Raw genomic sequence first — 11,387 nt, 5'->3', positions numbered from 1 at the left:
GGACATCATGCTTGGGAGAAAGGAGGGACGGCGCAGGAGGGGAAGACCCTCTATGAGATGGATTGATTTGGTGATGGGGGTAATCGGGATGGGTGTGTCAGAGGCAGTGTGGTTGGCGCAGGATAGAGCAGGGTTTAGGGCTGTTGTGCATAGGGTCGCTATGAGTCGCAAATGACTCGATGGTACATAAAAACAACAACAACCACCCTACTCCTAGACTCAGCTGTTACTTCAAAGAGCTCTGCTTCCTTTCTTTGGAGAATGATACTAGAAATCAAGATTGAAGTATTCATTATTCTTGTTAGTAATATAATACTGTGGCTTCTCATGTATTAACTCAAAGAAGTAGAAGGATATCTGTAAATATTTCTGTATGTAAGCATCAGTGTCTCTACTAATATGACATAATCTCATACAAATACCTCAAACTGAGTACTGTGTGTTTCATTCTTGCCTTCTCCTTTGCTTGTGTCTAACCTGTGACTAACAATCAGAAAGCTGTCTTTCTCTGTGTACTATCTATTTTTTTTTGCTTAGTGCCAGTATATATGAATAATTGTACCTAAATTGTTCCCAAAGTTACAGAGGGTCATCATATTTGCTCCTACTCACCTCAATGTGGTTGTTTTTCACCTATTGATGACATATTATCTTGTCATAGACTTCATTTCACTTTGAGGTCTGCTGACATCTTCAATGGTGTTTAAAATTGATATGCATTAAGGTGCAATCTTAGTGCTTTTTTTTTTGTATATCCATAGGATTCTGCATCTGCCATACTAAGCTGTACTAATTATTCCTCATAATATTTTCACTGCCTTAAGAAATCTCTCTACTTGCTAAATCCCTGGCAATCACTGATCTTTTTAACAAAGTTATAGTTCTACTCTTTCCGGAATTTTTTTAAAAAAATGGAGTCATATAGTATATAGGTTTTCCTATGGAACTCTCTTTTAGCCACATGCTTTTAAGAATCATCCATATTTATGAACAATTTGATAGCCTGTTCCTTCCTATCACTAAATTTTAAATGCTGGAAATTTGTTAAAAGTCCTTCCTCTCCTAGCAATTAAGTAATGATACTAATAAAGGTAGATTTCTTTTTCTACTACTTGATCTTTGGTTCATTTAAGAACATAAACAAGGTAAAATGTATTAAATATTGTTTAAATTATCTGAAAATAAAAGGAGAGAAAAAGCCATTGTGATGTGCTTTGGTATAGATTCTTCTTTTTTGCTTTCTCATGGCTAACTGGCCTGTAATTTGAGTAATTTGATGGTTATAATTCAGGTTCTGGGCAGCCTTTTTCTTTTCATTAGTTCTTTGCCAGTTCCTTCTTTCTCTCTCTCTTTTTCATCCACTCTCAAGAATGTATTCTTTTGACTTGATTTTCAGTTTCTTTACAGTCTGTCTTCTCCTTTAGTTTCTAAGGATTTAAAAGATCATCTCTAAAAAAAGAAAAAAAAAGATCATCTCTAAAATGCTTAAAAACTATTAAATTGCCAACTGGTATTTTTTTATCAAATTTACCCAATTCCTGACCCAACCTCTTTCCTATCAATTAATCTTCCACAAAGATACAAGAATAGTATTTCTAAAATACAGATACTTAACGTTCTTACAAAGTAAAATGCAAAGACACTATGTAACAGGCAAAAGCTTCCCAGAATCTACTTTATTTCATAACACATTATATACCCATGGTTATCAGGAATTTATTCATAGTCATGTATTGATATATATATTGACCAACTTTTTAATTAACTGAGTAAAACAAGGTGTTTTAATAAATAGGCTCAAAATTGTACAATGGTTAAAAGTCAGTAGAAGTTTATTTATTATTTATCGTAACTGTCTGAAGTGGATGTTTTTGATGGTTGCTGGCTTTTCTCCACCCGACATTCTTCCATTTTGTGGCTCTGACATTCCCTAGAGCTTTGTCATCTAAATCCAGCCGGCGTTAAGAAAATAAAATGTGGAAGGAGAACATTTGCTTTTAAAGCCCTTGGCCTGAAAATGGCACACATCAATTCCACTTACATTCCATATGACACGCATTCGTATGCCAACCCTAACTGCAAGGGAGGCCAGGACATATGGTCTAACTAGGTGCCAAGGAAAAAGAGGAAATCCATTTGAGTGAAGAGCTAGCAGTGTTTTCATTATTACTTTAGAGCTCAAAAGACAACAAAGCAGACTCCTCTCCACCATCTAATAATATGGCATCCTTCATTAAAAAAAAACCAAAATAGTGACAGATTGTGTTCTTTTTATATTATTATTTTTCATGTGTACCATCAAATCAAATCTGACTGGTAAAGCAGGAGATTGTCCCTCCTTCTTCTGCAGAGCATCTGGTGGCTTTGAACTGCATACCTCTGGGATTGCAGTGCAGCTTCTTGCTACTAAGCCGCCAGAGCTCCCCAGAGAGGTTGCATTCTTAAATTCAAGAATATAAATTGCAGAAATCGGCTTAAAAATGTATACTACTGACCCATTTTTTTCTTAATGTAATTAATTGGCCTGTGCACATTTGGTGAGAATAGCACTTACCTGCATGTCAGCATTTGAGAAACTCTACACCATATACTCTATAGGGCGCTCCGGTGGCCCAGTGGTAAGGAGCTGTTCTGTCAACCCAAAAGCATGTGGTTTGAATTCATCACCTGTTCCACAGGAAGAAGATGGGCAGTCTTCTCTGGTGCAATTTATTGCCTCTGAAAACCCACTGAAGGATCAGTTCTGATTAAGTGGTAAAATACAACAATAACATATTTCCGTCTATCTATCTATTTATCTATCTATCTATCTATCTATCTATCTATCTATCTATCTATCTATCTATCTATCTATCTTCTATCATCAGAATATGCGTTGTTCCCAGAGTTCATGAATACTTGCTTTTGCCTCAATCCATTGCTTCTTTGTCTGGAATGGCTTTCCTTTGGTTTCAATACCTCTGAAATAAAAACAAACAAACCCCAATTAAAAACCCCAAACTTCTTGCCATCAAGTTGATTTCCCTCATAGTGACTCTATAGGTCAAAGAACTGCCCCACAGTGTTACCAAGTCTATAAATCTTTTTTGAAGCAACCTATTTCATTTTTCACCCACATCTAGTGGATTTGAACTGCTGATCTTTTGATAAGCAGCTAAATCCTTTACCCACTGTGCTATAAGGACTCATTAGCCTAAGAAAATCCTACTCATTCATTTATTAGCTCCAAGTCAGCTATCTCTGCCCAACCTTCAGACTCCCTGGTGCCATTATGCCACGCTACTTATATCCCTTATTTAACAGCTGTCTTTCACAAGTGTTGTATGTAATTATGTTTTGTGTATTAGTCTGTATGCTTTCTGTTAAAAATGCATGTTTTATTCATGGTTTAGAGTCACAAACATTAGCATATGTGTTCTTTGAATGTTCCCAGAATGCTAGATGTACTGAAAAATAGCCTCGTATTTTATCCTCATTCTTTAAGATACAACAAAGCATGTTTATTTATTTATGATAGCCAACCCTTTATGGTAGGGATAACTGTCAAGTGGAGCTTAAAAGGGTTGATAGGGTGTGACAGGTGGCAAGAGGGGTGTGGGAGTGTCCAGCAGGATAGAGTACTCTCTGGCACATTCTGGGTGCAGGGCATTTGTGAAATACATCAGCAGGTCTGCTTTGAAACCATTATAATACAGGATGTTCACTTTCATGGATTATCACATAATTAAAAATCAAACTCCTAGCTCATTCTGGCACTGATCTTGGCTGTAGGGAGGTTAGTATAAAAACCTAATGCTCATTATCCTTAACAGGAGTTACCAACCTGAATTCCCCGGGCCCCAGCAGAGCCATGAGCTCACCATGGCAAAGAAATGCTTAATTACAGCTACAGAAAGAGGAGCATGTGGAAAACAATCATTTGCAGGCATTCCTGATTCTACTGCTGTACCTCTCATTACCAAGGGAAATATGACTTCTTAAAGCTATCTTGCCAATCTTATTTGGAATAAAATATAGATCATAAGGCAATTTTCCACTTCCTCTTTCTTTTTCTGTACCTTTTAGTTTACTTTACTTCTTTAATTTAATGATTGTACAAGCCTAATTAGTATTTTACTGAAAAAAAAAGAGACCAGCAGACGTGGTGTCTACTCAGAATGTTCTTTTTTGTAGATATTCTTATTTGAAAAGTTAGATTCTAGGTTTTACATACTTACAGGCTTTTTCAGATCATACTACAATGTCCATTTATTCATTTCAGATTTTTAATGGTTGTAGTTTAGGGTAGCGATTAATTTTCCCGTTATGTAGATAGAAAAACAGACTGATATCACGTGACTTGCTCATGACCACAGGTTAGTGTGGTAACACTGAGTCCTCTGATTATAGATCTTGAACTAAGAAGGTCAGTAGTCATCTAGCCTATGGAAGAGGCACACAGAGGGGGGTTTGCAGTGAAGGTATCTGCTTGTACAGCCCTGTTAGGTATCTTGTGTTGGATTGGATGGCTCAATAGGAGAAATAAATACATCAAGGTGAATACTTCCTTTGATTCTGCCACCACTTTGGGCTAAGTATTCTATGTCACTAAAGTTAATCGAGAAACAATTTAAAGGCCACATAATTTTACTCCCATACTTATTATGATTTCATTCCATAAATCAATGGAATTTAGCTTATAAATTAGTATGTGTTTATTACCAGTGATTCATCTCTGCTTGTTTTCGGATTAACTTGCTTCCTCATTCCCAGCTTCTGTTCACATCTCTTATTTCTCACAACTCATTTGAAAACAGCATGTTTCTAAAGGTTTCACTCTATGTTCTTGAGGATGTGTGATCACATCCTATGTGCAGAAAACCTAGATATGTGATAAAAGGCTGGAGCTGTTCCTAGAATTAAATGCTTAACATTAAATGTAAATAAAATGCAAGTACTAAAATTAAATCCTTAACATCAACGAATATAATCAATTTAACACCTGGTACCTAATATATAAGTTACCCTGGTGGCCTAGTGGATAAGGAGTTGCACTGGCAATCAAAGGCAGATGGTCTGCATCCAGCAGCTGCTCTATGGGAGAAGGATTGGGCAATTTTCTCCCACGTGATATTCAGCGCGTGGAACCCACTAAAGAGCCACCCATGGGTCATCTCCGACTCGATGGCAGTGGACTGACCTAGTTGTCTGACAAAACAAAAGAATTAAAATAGAAATCTCAGTAAACACTGGTTAAATAAATGGAGGAATAAAGTTGTCTAGCATGTATTAAGAGGCAGAGTACTTTTGAGGATAACATATTACTGCTCTCCGCAATCAAATAATTTCCATTTTTGACTCCAATTTTACTGACAGAGGCAGCACTTTATGAACAAATTAGGGCTATAAATGCTCTGGCACAGTCTAATTTTTGCCCAGCGTTACACTACAGACAAAGATGTTAGTGATGCTTTGGAAACTGTATGTTTGTTTTGAGCCAGCAACACAATGAAGAAGCATCAAATATTTATTTATTTGCCAAAGTACACCAATGCACTGATGGAATGCAAATTCATTTTGGGGGCAATAAGTTTTAGAGAGCTTATGAAAGTTGAAGACTATATTTAGTTTGAAATATTTAGAGAGGTATACATGACTTAATTGTTTTTCCTTTCATTATTATGATTACACGGAGAAAATGACTTTTAAAGGACTGGGGCTCCTCACTGAGGAGGTATTTAGTGAGTGTGAAATCTAGAGTTTCCAGGTGCTGTATGGTGATGACAATGCATTTTGATTTTGCCTGTTGATCTTCTCTAACCCATCAGGTTTTTGAAAATTTTATTTTATTGCTGAGAATATGCACAGCAAAACATACAGAAACTGAAAAGTTGCTCCATGTACAATCCAGTGGCACTGGATACATTCTTTAATTTGTGCAACCACTAGTGGTACCAGTCACACCAATTACTCTTTATATGCCTGGAGCAACAGAGAAAGAAGAGCAGTCAGGAAGGGAGAAAGACATAGAATGTGTGGCTAATTGCCTCTGTGAACAACTGCTTTCTTTCCCATGAGACTAGAAATATGCTATGGTGCCTGCTTACCATTCCTGAATATTTTGATCAAAAAATCTATAGAAAATAATAATCAAAGAGGAGAAGTATAGAACAGAATTTCAAAACCCATCAGATTTTGATGGATATTCACTAGAAAAACAATTTGTTCAGCACCCTGCTTGGAAGCTTGGGAATTCTAATGACATTTTGGCCCAAGTAGAGTTCTGGAATGGGACCATAAGTTGGTGGCATCTTGCAGTCAGACACCAGATGCGTGATGGAGAGAAAGGATTCTCTTTTTAACACTCCTCTGTATTTCCCCCAATCATAATTAGCTTTTATTTATTTACATTTGATTTTTCTGCTGCAGAGTTGTGGCTCTGCTTCTATTTTGGATGGAGGGAAGTAGAGATATGTTACTGAAATGTTCTCTCCCCAAATACTTACTTCAATAGTTCAGCTATTAGTATTTATGCATTTACTTTGAATTTTTTTTGGCAATTTTAAAGTATGCGTTTTTATAAACAAAATAAAAATGTGAATATTCATTCCATTTTGTTTTGCAGAACCCCAGCTGAAAGGAATTGTGACAAGGTTATTCAGCCAGCAGGGATATTTCCTGCAGATGCACCCAGATGGTACCATTGACGGGACCAAGGACGAAAACAGTGACTACAGTAAGGAGTATTAGTTTTCTTTAATCCAATGACATAGCTAATGTATGACCCAGTGTATTTTATATTTAAAACATGGCTGAAGTACCTTTTAAACTACTTCACTGATACACTGGTATCATTTCCTTTATCCTTTGAAAGTGAGCTTACATACTGGATACAAAGTTAGGAAATGTGAATGAATTTCACTTGGTCACTATCACCATTATCTATTTAATGGGAAAATAGAATTTCTCTTTCAGAGGAAGAAGCCCTAATGGTGCATTGATTAAGTGCTCAGTTGCGAGAGTTCAAACTCATAACCTCTTCCATGGGAGAAAGATGTGCATGTCTGCCCACATAGATGATAGCCTCGGAAACCCTATGTGCCAGTTTTGACTCTGTCCTGTAAAGTCATTGTGAGTTAGAATTTTATTTGATAGCAGTGAGTTTGGTGGGTTTGGTTTAGTTCAGGGTAATTGGAGATGGAAGTCGCAAAGTTCATTCTTTCTGAACTTCCGAAAAAGAAGCTTCCCTGACCATCCCTTGTAAAATTACCCAGCCCACCTTGAACTGAGCTCAGATACTTCTTTAATTAGATTCAAACCTATGTATAGTTGATGTATATAATGTTATTGTTTATATTCATTCTCCTCAGAAATATATGAGTTCCATAAATGAAGTAATTCGTTTAGCATCCTTAATGTGTCTGTAGGATCTAGCCCAGTCCTTGAATAAATAAGAAGGATTTGCTAATAGTTGGGTAAACAGTATCTCCTTATGCACATGTGCACAGTCTTCCAAGGTGATTATCTGAATTTTCTAGTTCTTTTATAACAGAGGTACTACTAGCTGGTGACTTTATAGAATGTTGTTGTTGTTGTTGTGTACTGTCAAGTCGCCTGTGACTCATAGAGACCCTATGTACAACAGCCCTAAACCCTGCTCTATCCTGTGCCAATCTCACTGTCTCCAACACACCCACCTCCATTACCCCAGCCACTGAAACAATACAATTCCTAATAGAAGGTCTTCCTCTCCTGTGCTGCTCTTCCATCCTCCCATAGTGAATAGAAATCTATTTTTTTGTGTTTAGGGTTCTAAAAGTCTAAGTGAGGACATCAGCTTCAGGAGGAGCCTTTTTTTTTTCTTTTCTATAGGATTTGAAGGAAGATCTTCATCTGAGCTTCTTCAACTCAGGAGTTGTTTCAGTTCTTAGGAGTCAACTACACATGACATGACATTCGGCTTCCTCAATTTGTGCTTCCTTGTCTCTGTGCCTGTGTTGTTCCCTAGATGTCCCTGTAATTTTAGACTTCAGAAAAATTCCAGAGCACTTTAGGGAGTTATTCCCGTCACTTAAATTCTCCTAAAGTTTTCATTTTTATAAACAAGAATATAACTCACAAAATCAGTAAATTTGCCTTAGTACGATACTATTAACAGAATAAATGTTTTATTCGTGCATAGTCAGTGTTTTTCCTAATGTAATTTTTCTCTTTCCTCCCTCCAATTTTTACTGAAGAATTTTCCAAGAGAATAATATTTTTTACAAGCATTTTTTTAGCTTGTCATTAAGAGTAAGCATATGAGAGAGGGATTTCAATTCTATTTAGGTTTTCTACTCCAAAAACTGTAAATCTCTAATGACTGTTAAATTTCTTGAGTAGGAATTAAAGTAGTAGATTATTTAGGGGTGGGAGGGAATCTTGCTACCACAAGCATCTGTCAGAAATGTTTGGTTCAGTAGAAACCATGAGGTCCAGCCAACCTTATCGTGGTATGTAGGATAGAATTGATAAAGGCACCTGTTCTTTTGTTCATGAAGAAAAGACTAATTACATGTAATTGAGTACGAGCACAAATGGATTTGTCAGCAGTTACAGATACGAATCTGCAAATTTTAGGCAAACAAAAATGCAAAACTATATTGGAACATTGACACATGCACACACACACACACACACACACACACACACACACATAGACGATTGCAGTTTGGAAGTTATTAATAAGAATATTTTACACCAAATTCAAAAGGCAATTATTCTGCTTTGCTAGTTACCACAGGAGAGGAAACATTCAAAGAGATCAAACATGCCTGGGTGAGAACATGATATTATAACCAAATGCATTGTTCCCTTTTTCTCTGAACAAAATATATTAAAGACCATTTGAATATGAAATGAGCCCTCTGAAAAGTTAATGCAGTGGTAAAATTGGAGCTATTCAAGCAGATGTTGTACAGACACTTGAACCGGGTGTAACAGGAAAACTCAATGACTTTTAAGATTCCTGTTTGCCCTGACATTCTTCTAAAAATTATTTTGAGTAGATGGATTAAGCATTTGCTACAAACTTGTACCATAAAGAATATGCAGTCAAGGAAGAGAAATTCAGCCCTGACACCAAGCAGCAGGCTTGGCATTCCCAGTCAGGTCATGTCCTTTATAAAATCAGTTATTGTACAAAACACCAAATCATATATGGCCTTTGTGGTGGTGAATCCCAAAAGACAAAAGGCAAGATGCCTCATAATCATCCACAAACAGACACAATCAAGGACACTGTCCACAAAGTGACCAAATCTTTCCTTATCCTGATTTTTCTCTCGTGCTGCTGCTTTGCCGATAACACCTTTAAACTTACTTTCTCCTTTTTCTTTATTGATAGATAAAAAGAATTAAGATGCTCCATCACCATTTGCCATCATGGCATTACACTTGCTTCTTTAGATTTTGAATCCAGATCAGATCCCCATGGTATGGACACTGCTCTATCCTTTTATCGTTTTAGAGTATGTGCAATCCTAAAATTACTCTAAAATTACCCTTAAAAAATCCCTTAAGTTATCTAACACAGGCTCAAATACCACATTAAGTCTATAACAACCTTTACCGAGACACCTGTGGTTCTATCATGATGTGCATTGTTTCTTATAGTTGTTAAACCTCACTTTGTTCAGTCAATAGCTCTTAAAATTCTTTGGCTGAAATTTCTCAGCACTGTAAGTATAATTTCTGTCTCTCCTTGTTTTGCCCACTGACCAGCTTACTGATATTTTCTCTTTTATGTATTCACCACGATTTACAATATGATTTCCTATCTATATTACACTCTTTTTTTTTACTTAAAATGCATTGTCGACAATATCTCTCCATTTTATTACATATTTAATGACATGTTTTATTTAACATAATTTCCTATGAAAGACCATTTTAGCTTTTAATTTTTTGCTAGGACAAATTTTGCTTTGAAAAAGTCTTTAAAGTCATTTCACATATCTGCAAGTATTTATATGAAGGATATTAGATATTGCATGATCTAAGGTTAGGTGCCCTTTGCTTTTCCATTTAAAATGATAACATCTAATTTCTTTCTATTAAACACAGTTACGTTACATTCTCAGCAATGTCTCAGAGTGCCTGTTTTCTTATCCTCTTGTCAACATAATGTGTTACCAAACTTTTGGCGCTATTTTATCTGAAAACTTACATTTTCATTTTGCTTATTATGAGTTAGGTTGAACATATGTTTTAAAAGCCATCTGTACTCCCCCCCGCCCCATGAAATATCTACTTATATTATTCATGGGTTTTTGAGTATTTTTTCCTATTGGGAAATTTTTTCCTTTTGTTGTTGGAAATATTTTTTTTAATCAACTCTTTGTTATATTGTTGTTGTTAGCGGCCATTGAGTTGGCTGTGACTCTATGAACAACAGATCTGAACATTGTCCTATACTGTGTCATTCCTCATGATCTCTGTCCTGCTCAAGCCCATTGTGATAGTCACTGTTTCAATTAATTCTTTTGAATGTCTACCTCTCTTTCTCTGACCCTCATGATGTTTCTTTCCAAGGACTAGTTCTTCCCTGAAAATATGTCCAAAATATGTGAGACAGAGTTTCACCATCCTTGCCTCTAGGACACTTTAGTTATCCTTCGTTCAAGACAGATTTGTTTGTTCTTTTGGTAGTCCATGACATAGTCAGTACTCTTTACCAAAACCACAATTCAGTGGCATTCTTTCTTCTTCTGTTATCCTTACTAATTTTTTTAACTTCCAGATACATAGGAACCAATTGAAAAGAACCGGTCTTGGATCTGACTTTCCTTACTCTTTACACTGACATCCTTGCTCTTTAGCACTCTGGAGAGATCTTTGACAGATTTCCCCAGTGCAGCACAGTATTTGATTTCTTACCTGCTGCTACTGAGGCTGTTGAGTTACAAGAAGGTAAAATACATTTCTCATTTTTGATGGCCTTTGAAATATTTAACCAAATGCTTTGTCCTATTTTATTTTTAATATGTATTTATATACTCAGTTTTTCTTTCCTATTTAGAATATGGAGCTGGAGAGAGAATGATCGAATTTTGCACAATCAATGACTTATTCATAGCAAATACATTTTTTAAGAGACATAAACGCAGGTTATATACTTGGATTTCACCTGATGGTATGCATAGGAATCAGATTGATTACATCTGCGGAAAGAACCGCTGGAGAAGCTCGATATCAGCTGTGAAAATTAGGCCAGGAGCTGACTGTGGAACAGACCACCAACTACTCATATGCAAATTCAAGCTGAAGCTGAGGAAAATTAAACCAAATCCAAGACAACCAGAATATGACTTTGAGTCTATCCCACCTGAATTTCAGCACCATCTCAGGAACAGGTTTGAGGCTTTGAA

At 36.3% G+C, this 11,387-nt stretch overlaps 1 protein-coding gene across 3 annotated transcripts in view; it reads left to right on the top strand.

Moving 5' to 3' along the window:
* The window catches only part of LOC102868470 (fibroblast growth factor 12-like), an 858,601-nt gene that overhangs the window by 537,057 nt on the left and 310,157 nt on the right, over positions 1–11,387 (top strand). For all 3 annotated transcript variants that reach the window (XM_006898494.1, XM_006898493.1, XM_006898492.1), the window contains one exon: positions 6,605–6,715. In XM_006898494.1, the coding sequence (XP_006898556.1) occupies positions 6,605–6,715 (111 nt within the window). The remainder of the gene's footprint in view (positions 1–6,604; positions 6,716–11,387) is intronic.

This window comes from Elephantulus edwardii, unplaced genomic scaffold (assembly GCF_000299155.1).
Source record: "Elephantulus edwardii isolate Elephantulus edwardi_28Jun2011 unplaced genomic scaffold, EleEdw1.0 scaffold00232, whole genome shotgun sequence".
Taxonomy (NCBI): Eukaryota; Metazoa; Chordata; class Mammalia; order Macroscelidea; family Macroscelididae; genus Elephantulus; species Elephantulus edwardii.
This window is presented reverse-complemented; position numbering and strand designations above follow the sequence as displayed.